This window comes from Aquila chrysaetos, chromosome 8 (genome assembly GCF_900496995.4).
Source record: "Aquila chrysaetos chrysaetos chromosome 8, bAquChr1.4, whole genome shotgun sequence".
Lineage (NCBI taxonomy): Eukaryota > Metazoa > Chordata > Aves > Accipitriformes > Accipitridae > Aquila > Aquila chrysaetos.
In genome coordinates, this window is record NC_044011.1 from 31,014,321 (window position 1) to 31,031,929 (window position 17,609).

General features: G+C 39.9%; 1 protein-coding gene across 4 annotated transcripts in view; it reads right to left on the reverse strand.

The window, feature by feature from the left end:
* Positions 1–2,809: 2,809 nt before the first annotated feature.
* The window catches only part of SPTLC3 (serine palmitoyltransferase long chain base subunit 3), a 99,028-nt gene continuing 84,228 nt past the window's right edge, over positions 2,810–17,609 (reverse strand). For all 4 annotated transcript variants that reach the window (XM_030023387.2, XM_030023386.2, XM_030023385.2 and 1 more), the window contains 3 exons: positions 6,800–6,935; positions 5,681–5,810; positions 2,810–3,279 (listed from right to left, as the gene is read on the reverse strand). In XM_030023387.2, coding sequence (XP_029879247.1) covers positions 3,166–3,279; positions 5,681–5,810; positions 6,800–6,935 — 380 coding nt within the window. In that variant the 3' untranslated portion in view covers positions 2,810–3,165. The remainder of the gene's footprint in view (positions 3,280–5,680; positions 5,811–6,799; positions 6,936–17,609) is intronic.

Sequence of the window (17,609 nt, forward strand, 5' to 3'; positions counted from 1 at the left end):
AGGTCCTCTGCAGCTGCCAGTGTGCTTTCCCCTAGACCCAGAGGACAGAAACTAGCAGAACAGAGAGAACATAAAGAGGCAGGAGAAGTGGATGGGGGAAACACCTTGACAAGTTTGATAAGCTCAGGAAAGGAATGCTTTCTAAAAGATGAGGTGGGATAAAGGTACAGGAAAGGGCAAACAATTCAGATACTCTGTCAAACAGACAACTCTTGAGTCTTCCCATAGCATGAAGGTTAATCAAGATTTTATGTACGATAACAAGATACTGGAATTGCAGCCTGCTAACAAAAAGTTAGTGTATTCATACTTACATTTCCACTGGATTAAAATATGACAACTTGAGCAATTTTTATTTATTAAAGGCAGCTCTTCTTCAAAACCTTCTAAAACAAGAAGAAGAGAACTCCATCTCCTGAGAACATGCATGCCTGAAGATGGAGTATATTCTAGGAAATATGTGATCCTTATGCTAGATGTACTAATTCCCTAATAAGTACTCCATCAGTTTTTTGATTAAGCTAGCTAAAATAGAGTCTCCAAGTGCTGATCAACTCTAAATCTATTAAATTTGATGTAAATCTGGAAAAACTCCACTGAAATTACAGTGGTGGAAAAGCCAGTGCCAGACCATAACTAAGCCCCATGGGGAAAAATCTAAAAGTCTGAAGTTCCTGGGAGTTTATTATTACACCAGTGGAGCAGGGATTTCTCCCTAACTGTTCCCCAAGCCCAGGGACAGTCAGCCTGTACTTTCTCTAATGTGTAAGGGATGGAAGAAATCAGAAGAGAGCATATAATAAATCAACTGACAGTCTCTGAAAAATAGCTGTCCTGTCTCCTTAATATGAGAGAGAGTAATGTTCTGAGGGCAGGAAGAATTTGGCTTTAGACAGAAAACATTCCCCTATAGGGGGACAAAAAGTGATCATTCCGTTGTTTAATCAATCTCAGGCCTCTCTTTGAGGGAAATAGCATGTTGCCTGCAACAGCACGTGTAATAATGTTTGCTGAAACATAAACTATGGCCATATACCCCAGGATGGAAGGTCAGAAGTCAACTGAGGATCTGGCCGCAGATGTTCGACATGAGAGATCAAAACGCAATATATCAAATTCAGTACTTTTCCTCGAGGAACAGGTTGCAGAAATTTCTCAACCTCTCTCCTTCACAGTAAGTGCACTCACCCTGCATGTAACAAAGCTGTACATCACAAATTGCCAGGTTAGTCAAAGACAAAGTTCACTTATCCTAATTTCGCCTTGTCCTGTGCTTGAGTATTTTAGTATTTATACAGTGAGTTTGCTCTTATCCACAAACACAGCTCCCTTGAACCTCTGCAATGTTTTTCAAGTCCGTCTACCAAAGCGAAGAATCATATGACACCATTTAGTCCTCCCCCAGCCCTTGATATATGTTTCCTAAAGCGGACATTTGATATTATGGAATGTGTTGTAATCAATTCTTAAAGTTATAGCACCACTGGATTTTTATTAACTTGCACAACAACAACAAAAATCCAACAAAAAATGGGCCCTCATAACCAATCAGCCTTGTTATATCCTGAAAGCTGCTTTAACAAGCAGGGAGTAATATAGTGTAATTGGTATTCCACAATTTAATTGTTCTGTTCTTAAATCTAATATTGCAGCTGTGGGTTAAGTTTACACCACAGCTTTCAAGAGAACATGAAAGTGTGGTACATCTGTGCAACAGAAAGCTAAACATCTCTCATCTGATGTGTTTACAATGACATTTGATAGCGTGGAATGGTTTGGAGTTCATTCTTAAAGCTGCAGAACCACTTTTCAACGCTGCAGAAAAGGGAAAAAGCCTCCAATCTCCTTCAGACAACTCAGCCCACATAAGCCTGATGATAATGCTGCTGCAGGCATTGCAGGGAAGTTGCCGGCTCTATCAATTCTTTCAAGTATCTTTGAGCATTTGTCACTCAGGCAGTGGAAAAGGGGACAAGGACATCTTCCCCCTCAGATGACATAATCAATTATTTGAAAAACAAACCACTCAAAAGTCTGCAACTAGCCAAGTAAAACAACCCCTGACATGCATAAACCAGACAAGAATATGTCAAGAAATGTTATTAAGTGGGTGACTTCAGCAGATTTAGAAATGGTGGAATTTTCAATTTAACAGGTGGCAGAACTGCTTATGGCATCTTGATCTTCACATTCTGTATAACTAACAGCTTCAGAATTATGTACTTGTTAGTGAATTTATTAAGCCCATAAGTAGTTCAAGAAACTTAGGAATGGGCCCGTAAATGTCATCTGCAGTTTGTGAACTGCAAGTATCTGACTGTTTTGATCAAGGTTTTTACGGGAAAGTTAAATGGTTATTAAAATTATTTACTACTGCTGCAAGAAAAGGGAGCAAGCCTGCTGAAGAGCTTACACTGTGATAAGATGTGATAGGCTGTGGGTCAAATGCGTTAGCAGAAAAGCATTTCTGTTTATGTCTAAGCCCAAATTTTTGTACATTATGAAGCTTACAGTGTATTTAAATAGCTGAGAAAGGGTCTGAGGAGGGGAGGAGGCATTTTCCCTTTCTCATAACCATGTCAGAAATACATGATCTGATCAGGCTACTTTTCTTGTTCTCACCATGAGCCGCCTTCTAATATTTTCTGTCCTTGGAGAAATGCATGATAGGGCAACTTAGTTAAAGAGGTTACTTTCTGCTTATTTGTCTATAGCAGTCCACACCAATGTCTTGATTTATGCTCTTTAACAGATAAAAGCAATCTCACTGATGAAGCTCAGCTATATTACCATAGTACACTGGAATAAATTCAGTTTTTAAACTTTATTATTTCAGTCACAATTAAGACTATCTGAAGCCTCTTCATAAAAAGGGGCCATAACAAAAGCTGAACATTAGCAACTCGATCAATGGATGCATTCATTCTGCATCAAAAATACCATAAGAAGGACAGATCTCCTGGGGACGCAAATCTGTATCAATATTTCAGTCTCTTGAATACAGAAATTTGATACAATAAAATGCAACACCTGAGCTTCCCCTCCTTTCAATTAACTGTGTAACAAAAATTGTCCTTAGAAGGGAAGAAATGCATTCGTGTTTTTTAGTTTTCGTGTTTTCCCCCTTTTCATAGCAACATAATGTTCTCTTCATGGGTGGAAAACTTAATCTTCAAGTTCAAGCCTAGTTTCTTCATACAGTTCAGGATGAGATGACTTGGAATACCGGGAATATTTCAGATGTAGAAAATCACCCAATTCATCCAGAGCATTCAAAACCTGTAAGACCATTATAGTGTGTCAATTCTCTTAGAAAAGAAATGAAGTTCTGGTAACCTCTACTTCACAGCAGAACAAGAAGATCACAAAAGCATCAATTAAAGAAAGTTTGAAGGGCAAACGGGCAAATTTTGCTTTCATTCTCCTTTAGTGAGCATCAATGCAGTCATAGATGTACAATAGAATCTACAAGAACAGAAATTACTCCTTCAGTAGGTTATGGTTTATTAGTAGGTATATTAATTGAGCACAGATGAAAAAAATGACCTTCTTCTAAAAGCACATGGAGATAATAATCCAGATAAAAAGTTATCTTTGGTTGTGCAAAAGGGATGTGTAAGGCAAAACTTCAATATTTCCCTATAGATCCCAAAGACTTGAGTTGCCACTGCATTTTCTTAGATGAGACTCAGCCCACAGTGCTGATCAGAGTCATCATAAATAGTCTGAATAGTTTGAGATATTTTTAGTGCATTCCATTATCTTCTTGTATTAATATCACAGGCCTAATTAATAATGCATTAATATTGTAATGCAATTTGCTGAGCTGCGTCCCCAGCTCTCAGCAGATTCAAAAAGTAGCCAGGGAACACTATACCATAGAGAAGCAGCTCACTGTTTTGCAGCATCTGATCTACATTCAAAAGCAGACAACCTTTTGGCATCAAAGAAGAAAACAGCAATTTTGATTTTGAGCCTGTTTTTGTTAGGCCACTAAAATGAGCTCAAGAACAAAAAGGAGTAATTTAGCAATGGTTTATGCAGAGAGATAGCTTCAAGGTCATTAAGGAAGTTATTCTTGGGAGCTTGCCCTTTCATGGATCGTTCCTCTTTTTAGTTCCAGGCTGAGATTCAAAACAAACTTTGCCAAAGGGAGAAGTTTTCATTGTGCTTGTTACCTGTTGTTACCCTGGGTTTAGGCACATTCACAAAGTGTTTGTCCTAAATACTTTCCATCTGCAAGTAATTAAATTCAGGCCATTTCCATTCCCCCATACTGTAAGGACATTTAAAGAATGCCACAAGTACTACGGCAATGATCCCACTTTGCCCAAAGGCAAAAATACAGCATGTTCAAGAATGATGGCTGGGGAGTGTTTCAGACCTTCACTGCTACCAGGAAGCAGCAACGTGCAGGTAGCAGGAAGTGAAGATGCAATGATGGCCTCAAAATATAATGGGCTTGACATTTGGGGGTGGGGTGAGAGAAAGAAAATCAAAGCAGTAACCTCGAGAGATCAGTCTTCAGATCAACTTCATCGCCTATTGCTAGTTACATAAGCCAAAAATCTATATAAACAGAAAGCTGGCAATGACCAACACAAGTACGTACCTATGCCCTGTTCCATGCAATATTTTCTTTATGGTATTATACTTTGTTAATAATTACTGCACCTTTAAGAGCAGCAGGAATTTTACACTGCACACATGTAAGGCAGATTTTTCCGTGTTGCTTGAGAGGGGTCTGCACTGGCGTGGGAACTGGTCAGCCGGGCAGGGCTCTGGCCTCAAGCTCCACATGAATCTCAGGATGCAAATGGAGAGCCAGGGGCTCTCTGCAGGCACAGGTGCTTGTCTGCATGAAGGAGTGGCATCTTTAACTCAAATGCCTTCCATGTTAACGGATTTTTTGCTTTGACCATCATACTTGTGCAAAGAGAGGAAAAAGAAAGCCTGACATTTAATGTTAAGCCTCTGTGTTTCATGCCTCTAAGTTGGCTTATTCTGAGAATGAAAGAACGTATATCAAGCCAGGCCAAAAACACCTTCGGCAAGAAAGGGAGATGGAAAATTTCAAAGAGTTTATTTTAAACACATTTCTGACTGCGTTGGAATGGAGGTTAAAGATGGAAGTCTTAACATACTCTTAACAGTATTTCTGATATCAGAGAAAGATACAGGACTGAGACAGGCCAGACAGCACCAGTTAAACTTCATTAGGTTCAAACAGTTCCAAATACTGTTTGGTATTTCCACCTGTACCCCCAAGGCTGTCCCATATACTTCTGCAATTCAAGAAACACGTGGAAATATGGAACGAAAATAAGGTTATGCAAAACTCGATTTTCAATTATTTCTATATCATTGCAGGTTTCCTACTACTATGATAGTTTTGACCTAGCATTTAACTTTTGTCTTGCTGTGCTCTTCATGTAGGTCTTTATTAGTGCCGTCAGATTTGGTCACTATTAGAAATAGAAGAACAAAACAAATTAACTGTCCCATAATTAATTTTAAAAAATAAAATATATAAGGCTAAAATGCCTTTAAAGATGAAGTGGCAAGGCCAGAAAAACAAATGTAAAAATGAATTATTGGGATTCAAAGTAACAGACACACAGCTTCTCCCAACCTCCTTTGCATCTGAAGTTAATTTCAGCAGGACATCTGCTGTGCTTACCGTGTCTAACATCTCCCGTGTGTGTGCAGCTGACACACAAAACCGAGCCCTGGATTCTGTGATAGGAGTAGCTGGAAAGCCAACCACAACCACCCCGATATTTTTTTCTAACATGCGTCTTGCAAAAGCCCTAAGGAGAGAAGAAGAAGAAATAAAACAGAAGTAAATTATCTCCAATAAACTGACCACAGAGAGAAAACATTCAAGTATAATAAAACAATGGGTAAAATGCTGCCTCCAATTGAAGTGGATGGTAATATTCCCATTGAATTCAATAACAGCCAGAATTTTACCAGTAGGACTGAGATTCTTTGCTGCTTAACAGCTCATGAAGCCAAGTGGGCGTCAAATACTAGAAGCAGTGATGGCAGAGAGTGTACTGTAGAACAGACATGATTCAATTATGTCAATGAAAGGCTTTGAGTGCAAATCAAAATGTGTGGGCATTCACAGTCCCTAAGCACAGAAGTTGGGCTTCTGGAAGGTATGAGAGCTGGGTTCCTGCACATCAACAGGAATAAAACAATTTGTGTGATGGCTTTTTTGTTCTCGCAATTACTCTGCCAGTTTAGGAACCTTTTGTGTGGTATGTACTAGACCTAGAGCACATAGCCACCCTAATCTACTTGTAAATACTCCCTACAGCTCAACCCTTACCTTATGCTGCTACTGACTTCTGGTCTGCATGTCCAAGTCAGTGCACAAGTGCTGCTTGATAGGTACTGAATGGTAAAACATGCAAAGACCAGTCGAAGATCAGATGGGGAAAAAGAACATCCAAAACAATTCATACATCAAAGACAATGTATCTCTTCTCATGATTACAAATTAAAAAAAAAAAAAATCCAAATTCAAAATACTATCAAAAGTAGTATTCCAGAGCAAGTTAAAAATGGATAGGAGAAATTCTAAAAATTCTGAATACTGGAACAGCTCAAAACTAAGTCTAGGGCCAAATTTAAAATAGAACATAACTAAATGATGAATTCACCTAATGGTGTATGTTTCTCTTGTGAAGCATCTACCACACATAACTACATTTTCCACAGTGTACACCAAATAACCTATGAACTTGGATAGTGTTTATTTTGCCAATAGGTTTTTTTTTTCAGTACTTACCCTATCTTACCAGGCATATAAAGGAGTAATGGGACAACAGGAGAATCATCATTTCCATAAATGATGAAGCCCATTTCATGCAGTCGTCGTCTGAAGTATCTTGTGTTTTTCCCCAGCTGGCGCACTCTTTGGAGCCCTGCAATGAGTCAGTCGGGAGAACAGTCAGTGCAAAGATCATAACCAGGGTCTAGTAACAGGCAAGAAACAGGGCTATGGGTAACAGTTCAAAAAAGTTTGGCTGAAATGTATATGTTGCTATTTGATTCAGAAGAAAACCATGGAATGAGCTAAATGCAACTACGTTGATTATTATGGCATTGTAGGACAGACGACTGATACTCCTGTACTTGTGAGGTGCTTTCCCACCAGCAGAAACAGTATGTCTTCTGGAGATAGATAGATGAACAATTCCCTTTATTGTATCGCGCTGAATAAAGCCTACTGAATGACACGCACCTATAGAGAAGTAGTTATATGTCTCTGTGGATACAGGACATGTAAAGAGAGTATGGTCTTTTCAACATATTCACTATAAAGGGAAACAACCAATGTCTACAGATGTTGATACAGCTGTCAGTATATGCATATTTTTTCTCATTCACAATTTTCCACAGGGGTCCTCTTATATCTTAGCTAGTTCTGTGCATACACATTAGGTTTTTTTTAATTATTCTGTGACTGCAATAAAGCTTAAAGTAGAAAATACTACATTTGGGGTCAGCTCAAACTGATGCTTTTGTTGCAATTTTTTAGACAGAGGAAAAGCATGCAATAAACTTTGTTATTACACAAGGTCTGATCTTCTGCAGAGTGTTACCAACATTCAGCATAACTCCAGTTACTCTAATATGCACCTACATGTGCAAACCCTTGCTCAGTTTCTCTGTCCTCTTATCTTGCTGTTATTACCTCAATATCATCATCTGACAACACACTTTAGTCATTCAAGACTTTCAGACACAAGTTCTGTTCTCTGCATTGTCCCTGGCCTCATTCAGTCACGAATGCACTGATGTGTCACCCAGCAAAACTGACAGGAAAGTTGAAAACAGTTATTTTTAATGAAGGAAAAAGACAAAAAACAGCAGAGAAAAAATGTGCTTGAAAAGTCATCTCAGTCTTTTCTTTTGCAGTGTCACTAAGGAGGTGGTTTCTAACAAGTGCCGTTGCTTCCCCACCCATTGCATACAAAAGGGAAGAGCCACACTCAGCATCCCTGTAGGTAAGAGATATAGTATGTCCTTTCCTCATTCCACCTGCATTATATTTCATCAGCAAGCTGATATATGTGCTGCTCTTCCAATGCTGGAAGGTGCTGACAGGGATGGTGCCACCTACCCCATACCCACATGCTGCTCTTTCCCACCGCCTCCCCAGTACCAGTCCTAGGTTCACACAGCCACACAATGAATTAAGCCAGGTCCGTCATCTGCCTGACCTCGCCAGAAAGAAAACTGCCAAACCAGTGTCAAACAGATCAGTTCTCTAAACCTAATCACTGTGCAGCTGCTTGCGCCTGCTCACCAGAGGTGGTGGGAACATGTGGTAAGACTGGGATTTAGCGGGACACATCTCAGCTATGCTCTTAACTTTCATTTTCCTGCCATTCATCAGCCCATACTTTCAATATCACTTACATTATGTCACCAGACATGAACACTGAAGCCTCCAGCACAACTCATTTCCTCTTTTTCTCTTTGCTTTTAAGGTGCCTTTGCACAGATGTATTACGTTTTCACTCTCCATTTACTTTTTCATCTTACTTTACTTTTCGTTTGCTTCATTCTTCATTTGCTACTTTCTGCTGTCACCTTTCTCTGACTGGATGCCTGTTTCCTAATTTCCCATCTTCCTCCTTGTAACCACAGTGGCCAGTTAGGCACTCGTAGCTGCTACATACCACCTTTGGCAGATTTGTCCTCAGACCACATTCTGTCCCACCACCTGCTGTGGCTTTTCTTCCTATTCCCTCTTGGCTAAGGTGGGGATCGGCACACCTATATAAACCTCTCTTCCATTAATCATTTCTGAGCGCGCGTAGGTTTGAACAAGATCTACTGCTTCATCTGTTCTGTATCTTCCCAAGTCAAGGTTCTGTCAGTGTTCTGGCTGGGAAATTTATAGGGAAACTGGGACTTGCTTCACAGTGATCAGTGTTTTGCTGAACAAATTAAAAGATCTCATAAAACCAGTGTATTTGCAACTTTATGCACAGAACTGCCCACACAGACAACCTGTTAGTTACAGTTTCAGTCATTCAGTTTAAAGTATTCAGTGGAAGAGATCTGGTGGGTTAGAAAAGGCCACAAATAGTTTAACCATCTCTCTAATGCTGCTAAAACAAAACCAGCTGTGCCAGAGCAAGGAAAACAAATGAAACACAAAAGCATCCTACTACAAAGCTTTCCAGTCACTAATAAAAACAATAGTCTGTGGTATTTCCAAAAATATTTTTGGTGTAGTAGATCTCAAAGAACCAGGAGGATATATTGAGGAGGAGGAGGAGAAATGGGGGCAGGGGAGATGGCAAGCAAAGGGAGTTAGAGAAGAACCGCAGAATACTGTTTCTGAACTCTAAAGAGAGACTTTTTCCCTTGTTAGAATTTGTAAAGATGTCATTAGCACATCCTGAATGCCCAAATTACAAGGAGGAGGGTGGGAATTAACCTGAACTGGGGGCTCAAAACCACTGCTGCTTCTTGCTATCTTAGCAGCCCCTGAGCTAGTTTCCAAACTCAGTCTACAGCATTTGAAACTACTAGATTTTCAATTAGGGAAAGTTTTCATAAATGCAGATGTTCTTGGCGAGTGCAGTTGAAGACTTGCTGCCTTCTTCTTTCTATTCAGCTCTTTACCACAAAGCTGGAAACAAAGTGTCAGCCATGCAAGATTCCAGGCCGCTCAGTATTTATCAAACCATATGCACATGGCCCAGAGTTGATCAGTTTGTCTCTACTTATTTTAGGTACTGGAAAGTTAGACTCCAAGGCAAGAGCGGGAATCCAGCAGAGGAAACATTAGAGCTGAAAGAGGAGTTTCAGGCAACCCCCCAAAAGCCGAACACCTCTTCCAATCTTCCCTCGCTAGATCTATATCCTCAACAATTTTGCGATGGGACGGATCCCCTTTCGAGACTCCCTATGGAACTCATTTCAAGGCAGCCAGTGCAGATGCAAAAAAGCCACTTTAATGTTTTAGCAACATCCCAGAATAGTAATTTCATTTGCAGGGATGCATTAAAGAGCCAAATAAAAGATCAGAGCACTCACATATATCTGGAGGGAAAAAAAGCACATTAGGAGACGATTGCTACACACACTGTATTTGTGGGTGGCTGGCTGGGAGGAACCTATTTCTTTACCAAGTGTCAACACTTTCCTTTCTCATGTTAAGTTTTGTGGTCAAGGACCACGTACATGCATCATATACAAGCCATCTTGTATGCTGTCCTGATAAGAGCAATAAAAACCTTAAAGTTTGTAACTGTGTTTCAACACTCTTTTTCATTCCTTTATGGGATCCTCCAACATCAGATAAGGAGGCAGATCTGAGCAAAATGTTTATTTTGGTCTCATTGGCCCAATTTTTCCCCCAAACTGCAGATTAAACCAGTGTAAGAGTGATGAATTCACTTAGAATCAGATCTTAGTCCAAATTCACTGTGGTATGTTTAATCAAAGACACCGCATTTTAAAACTATTTTCTTTGATTCTTGAGGCTCTGATCTTGCATCCTTTATTATTTATTGAGTGAAAATCTGCAGAGTTGGACCCTTGACGTAAAACGATATAGCTGCATCTATCTGAGTATAAGAATTTACCTGTATGGCACTAATTAGAGGATCAGGTCCTTAGTAAATATATTTGTTCAAAAATTCTTAGTTTGCAAACTTCTTGAGGATTTACAGTCTATGCAAATAGCTTAGAGCACAGCACGCAGGATAACCAGATAGTTATATTCCATAAAACATGTGAACCACAACACAGCATATGTTCAGAGAAAACAGCCTGGATGGGGAAAACTGACCCTTAGCTAATTAAAACTAAGCCCACTAATGCTCCAGAATTTTCAGTGAAGGTTGAGCATGACCTTATTAAGAGCTCTACATCTTTTTATTAGCTGAATTAAGAAGGAACAGAAAGGGAGAAAACTGAACAATAAAGGATTATTAAATTTCACAAGTTATCTTCACATTGCTTGGAACATACAGTGATACACAGCCAGCTTACTGGGATTTTGTTGAAATACAGGATTAATTACCTGGTTGGTACAACAAAACCAGATTTACTGCATCTGCAATCCACCTACTGCTGGCAAATTTAGAGTTTACATTTGTTGCACTACTTTAAAAATATTTGGTTTACTGCGAAGTTCTAAGGTGTTGGCAATTCTGGGAAAAATGCTGATTGTATTTTTATTTGACACACATTATTGCATATTGCCAGTTTTAGCTCATTAATTTCTGCAGGCTTTTAGAAGGCTTTATAGCTCAAAATTAATATGGTTTAGTTTAAGGAAAAATGCAAAGAGGAGGCAAGAGAGAGAAATGATAAAAGATAGTGGCTTGCTCATAATTTCTTTGAAGCAACGAGCTTTTTAGGAGAGCCACTTGGAGTAACAGACTTGGTAGATGCTTTGTCACATGCCAGGCTATGACTTCAGACCTGCTTTCATTGAGGAGCTGCTCTGGAGTTTGACAGCAGGAAGGCACCCTGACTACATGTCTGAGGGCCTGATCTCAGGCGGGTGTTACCTGGCACAGCTCCACACACTTCAATAGAGTTTTGCTATTTATGCCAGCTGAGGACCTTATCCTGGCAGCGAAAGAGGTAGTAAAACTATCAGCTCTCTGAAACAAAAGTTTGTTTTCCTCCTTCAGAGATGTCTGCTTTTCACTCCTGCAAGATTTTAATAAGCAGAGAAGCTGGCTGCATTCAATTCCTGCAAAAACATTCTACCTTTGAACTCTTCCTGTAGGCTTCTACCCTTGGAAATTCTGACTCACTATATTGAAAACAGGAATAAGCAACCTGTAGCCTTTCATATCAAGTTCTCAGGTGTATTTTAATTGAAGGAGAGCTATTTTTCCTGAACCCATTCCAGGAAAGATAATCCCACACCACACTTTTTTTTGGCATGTGGTGCACTCTTCAAGACACAAATCCACCTGCTTTAATCTTCTCCAGCTGTTGTTTCACAGGGTCTTTCTAGACAATTAGTTACACAATCAAGCTTTTACATACCGGTGTCAGTGTGTCTCTTCAATCTCTGTTCCTTGGATGGAGAATGCCACTCCCTGCCCTCCTCTGCTAACAACTAGATAGTAAAAAGCAAACTTTTGTAGGCTGAAAAAAAAATTTGGAAAACAATAGCTCTTCCCCACTAAACTGTTGCAGATGGACAGATTTTCTTTTTTTCCTCTGGTTCCATTATAAGAGTAACACACATGTACCTCCATGTGTATTAAATCACAAATAGAATGCTATAAAACTGGGGTGCCTAAAGGAAATATGTTCTCAGATAAAAAATCTTTATAAAAAAATAACTTTGCTATGAATTGGGGAGAAGTGAAGACATTTTCTTCTACAATCTAATGCCAACTAGAAACCTAGTAATTTCAACTTAATTCAGCTGCTAAATAAGCCCTTAAGGACTTATTTAGTCAGTCCAATTTTAACTGTGAACTGCTGCAAAACACTTTCCAGACCAGGTTAAGGGAAGAAAAGGTGGCAATTTCAGCTGAAACAGAAAGGAGAAAAATTGTACAAATTCTGTCATTTTTACCTTATTTGTCGAATAAGTCAGCTATGCCTATCCAGCACCTTATCTATATTCAGATATATCATGCAAGCAAGCATTCAGTGTCCTGCACAAAAGCGGGGACAGAGCAGCCAGCCTTGGCTGAGCCTTATTTACTCCCAGCACAGGTGATTAATCACAAAGCAGGTCAGTCCTGCTGCTGAAAGCCAGCCAGTGCACAACGTGCTCCATCTGTATCACGTTAGGTGTTTCGGAAATGCCAGTGATCTAAATGCCGTTAGAAAAGGCACTTCTCTCCTTTTTGCTCCTCAGGCTGATAACAGCACTGGATTCCTTGGGCAGTGGCAAGCAGCATCTGGAACGGAGGAGGGATCTTCGTGTTCTATCCTGGCAGCAAAGACACCCTTAAAAGGTGACTGTGTTGCTGACCCTGGGGAAAGCTTAGCTTTCTTTGCTGGGGGACAGGCTATGAGTCACATCCAAGTGTGATCGCATCCCTCCTCTGCCTCCAGTTAATACCTATTTGTGAATGCAGGGGACACCTATCCATGGCTAGGGTCTGCTAATGGACTACAGCACTGGTTTAACTTTCAATATGGAAAAAGTGACTTCAAATGAGGTAGAATTTGGTCAATTCTCAGAGCTCTTGCAAATCACTGCAAACACTATTACTCCAAAGCCTCTGCTTGTTCAGATCAACTGACCCTCCACGGATACCTTTGGCTTCCTTTAGGAGGCGGACCACATGGCAGGTGGTTCCACTGGAACAACGTGTCTCACTCATTTTGAGTAAAGATGACAGAATTTAGCCCTGTTTCATCAGTCACTGCTGGGAGAACATCTGTGATGTTCAGGTTAGACAAATAATTATCGTGACAGCATATTATCATCATTAGCATCTTCACTGTCATAGTGACTGGGAGCACTAGTCATGGAGCCAATGCTGTGCAAACAGGGAATAAATTTGCTTAAGTGCTTTAAATGTAAGCACATACTTACTGGGACTATTAACTTAAAATTAAGCCAGGGTTCAAGCATTCTGCTTGATGAGGACCCAAGAGAAGCAATCACCTCAGAATGAAGCAACAAAATGAGAATTTGAGAGGGAACAGTAAAAAGATGTACTTTAGTATGACTGATTCTGCAAGCTGTTTTGAGCAGGTTCAAGGGGTCCGTCACTAAGTAGCTTGCAGTATTAAAGCTTACAGCTATAGTTTCATGATCAGTTCAGTCTGGCGCAGATTTATTTTGCTGCAAATGGGATCATTCCTCTCAGCTCCAGCTGCTCAAGTCCTGGCACTGGGATTCATGTAGCCATATGGTAGATTGGCTTGGGGAACCAGTTTGGCTGTAGGCTAACCATTTGTGGGAGGGTCGCTTATTTTTCAGCTAGATCAGTTCTCTGATTCAGTTCATTGCGTGGCTGCATGAACACTAATGCTGGCATAAGGAAAAGGGGCACGAATAAGGGGACAGGCAGGGGGAAAAGGCAAAAAGGAGGGCAAGACTGCCCTTCCTTGTACCAGTGCTGGTTTATGCCAGGTTGAAGGGATGTGAAACTAAGGTTTTTGAATTTACAGAGGACCCTGACAGGCAAAGCCAATGTTTTCAAAAGATTGCTGAGCACAGATAGCTGTGGAAAATGTTGGAAGCTGAGCATTTTAAGAAGCTGGTCCTCCAGTTATACAAAAATCTAAGGCAGACGGAAATGTTTTAAAAAGGAACCTTTTAAAAACAGATCTTTTTAATGCCAGGCCAAAACAGAAAGCAGCATTCTGCAGCTTCTCACAATCTGAATGAGCTCAAATGCAAGAACTCAGTGTCTGCTAAAAACAAAAATGAAAACTAGTAGTTGCAAAAAGATAAACCAATCAGCACAAATAGCAAAGTAAATTAACATTTTTAAAGAAACACTTTCTATCTAAACAACCTCAGGAATTATCTTTTAACATAACAAGGACAGTAGATTCCTGAGGATAGGGTTTTAAATTTTTCAGCATCCCATAAAAACATACTAAAAATGCCTACTGTTGCTGGTGAATTATTGTTTTCCATGCATTAAACAGAAAAATGATGCCTTTGCAAATGCTGCAATTTGCTTTTTACACCACTATAATCTATTATTAGTCATCAAGAAAATTGCTTTAGATTTCCTTGCAGTCTTAACTCTGTCTGCCTAGTGGTTCTATTTTTTACCTATCAAATTTAAGTGTAAAAATATGCTTTTGGTATTCTCAGGCAGAAAGAGGAAAAAAAAAAAAAAGGTCCAAGGTCACAGCTGGAGGGACTGTGTTGCATGCAAGTAAGCGTACTTGAAAATTTGTGCAGGGTCCAAACACTCTGAGTCAACTACAGTCTCATCACGGGGATAAAACCGCTAAGGCAGCTGCTGAGTTTCCTGAGGTATCTCCAGTGGTGTAATGAGAAGCCACGAGGAGAACATATAAGGAATATCTATATTATGAATTATAAAGAGTAAATGGCATGGGAACTTCTGCTTCCCATATCTCCTAATAAATGAGGAGAGACACATTTGAGATGAAAAGGCTACAAAGGCTTAAGAGGGATAAAATGATTTTTTTTTTTTAATAGACTATATGAACTGAACTGTGGAACTTGCTGCCTTATGACATTACTAAAGGAAATAGAGCTGCCAGAAGTTCATATGCTTTTGAACAACTTTATTATAGGAACTATGATACTACCTATGACATTATGTTACCAAGAATAAATGTGTCTTGTTCTACAAGCTGTTGATTTTCAGAGAGTCCTGTGAAACACGGCACTGAAAAACACCAGGACTTGTGCTCTACTAAAAATATGATTTTACATAAAACTGGAAATACATTTGCAATTTTTGTTGTCATTCTCTGACTCTTCTGATGCCAGTCACTCAAGAAACAAAGGACTTGGTCGTAGTGACCCCAATCTACCCCTCTCTCCCAGGCAGGAACAACTGTGCATACAATTTTTGAGGGAGCTACTATCTTCTCCTAATTGACCATTTTTTGTGCTTCATTTTCTCAAGTCACAGCAGAAAACATGGCAAAAGAAGGAAACTGTAATAGCTGGCTGTGGGCTCATGACATTAATGTCTCACAATTATCACAAATATTGATATGGGACATACCCATACATTGATAGATGGTTTCTGTGGGAGATACCATGTCTTCTCTGTATCTTTTTACTTATGTCAGCGCAAGGCTTTTAAAATGAGAACTTCCCATCCAAATTGGAGTCTCCTGCTACAAAGGAAGGTAAGCAGACATCTTGCTAGTACACTTCCACAGCAGTTTGCTGACCAGAGAAGAACAAGGAATGTCTGAGGTACCAGCACTGGTTTGGAGAGTCATGTGTTTGCTGCAGTTTCTTGCAAACACATTTCTCCCTCTTCATCTCCTTCCCCACATCAGGCCCTTTTTGTTCACAGCGTCTCCACCCCATCTTCTCAGCCTCTTATTTTGGTCCTAGTCTCCATCCTTATCACCCGCTTGTTATTTATTCCCTGTTGTGTCTCCTTTGCTTGTCAGAGTCTCTTCTCTGTTAAACCTTCCTGGCTTACCTCCCTAAGTGTCTGACAGTGCCGGATGGATGCAGGTGCTCAGAGCCCCAGTCCTCTGCCCAGGCTCCAGGTGGGGGATGCTCTGTTCAGGCCCCACAAACTGAGCTGGAAGATGCTCCTTCACTCAGTGGATCCTGAGATTTGTCAATGTTAATTTCAAGTACAGATTTTTTTAGAGACTTGTAACATCACAAGACTCAGATAGTATTTCACAGACATGGCAAAAATTATAAACTTGAGTATCACAATCAAAATCTTCATCCCAAAGCCTAGAGCAACTGAAGATCTTCAGGGGGAAAAGGATTTTTAAAGTTGTGTCGTGTCTCCCCCCCCCCCCCCCCCCCATTATCAACCCCCCATATGTATATCTAGCCTTCTTCTGAGGAAGGACTGAACCTTTGTGTTGATATGAAAAAATTGTAGCCTGAAACTGACACCTGCCATGGATATTTCCAGCCAAACAGTTTAGGTTTCATAAAATTATTTTTAAAGTGCTAACCTGTTCCTTCCTTGTAATGAAGCCGTAGCCCCTGTGTCCATAAACATCTATTCATATCCTGCAGTTATTTATCCAGTATACTGATCCTATCCTGGAAATGCACACCCTAATTCCTTTTCTAAACAACCATATTCTTACTAACTGAAAATGAAGGAAGAAAATATGGGAGATCAATCATCTGGATATACAGCAGGATAAACACAAGCAGTATCACTGCATTTCTGGCCTCTGGCATTACTCACTATATAATTCCACCTACGCTTCTCTTTTCTAGATCACCTGCTTAACAAATTAGTGGAGAATAACTAGCAAGAAATTGAAGGGAATGTAAAAGCATGATATCTGGGAAAATATAAAAGAAGACTGTGTGAAGTGCTAAAAAAAATAGAATAAAGAGTTTTCAGAGCAGCAATTTCAATGACCAAATCAGTCTTCCTTCTCTTAGTTTTCTATTAGTCTACTGAGGAGTCAGTCATGAAGTTGAGATATAAGAACATGCTGGGTTAACACATTTGTCACCCCGTTATTTTGAATACTCTTTTCAAGAACCACCTTCTAGTTAACATGGATCTTTTTAGCAAACTCTAATTTCATTCTTTTCCAAAACATTCCCAGTATTTTTTGCAAGGTACTCTCCCCTACAGAAATGCCCTCCAGAGGACAAGCCCATCAGTGGACATCTCTTATAAAGGATTCCCCAAATCATCCTGTGGGAAGAGAATGCCATTTGAAATAAATTGCAAAATAAACTCCTTTTATCGATTCAACAGGCTTCCAGAGAACAAAGGGTGCATACCACCCTGTGGCAACTCTGGTTCACTTGAAACTTGTCTACCAGGTGTCTCTGCTACATGTCTCATACTCTCACAAGGACGGCTCACATGCAGGATTCACCATTTTCTATGACAGCGGACCAAAAGAATGCAGCCAAGGCCGCTGTTGACCTTGGAAACAAAAATATCTAAGACGACACAGTGCTTTCTTCTTTC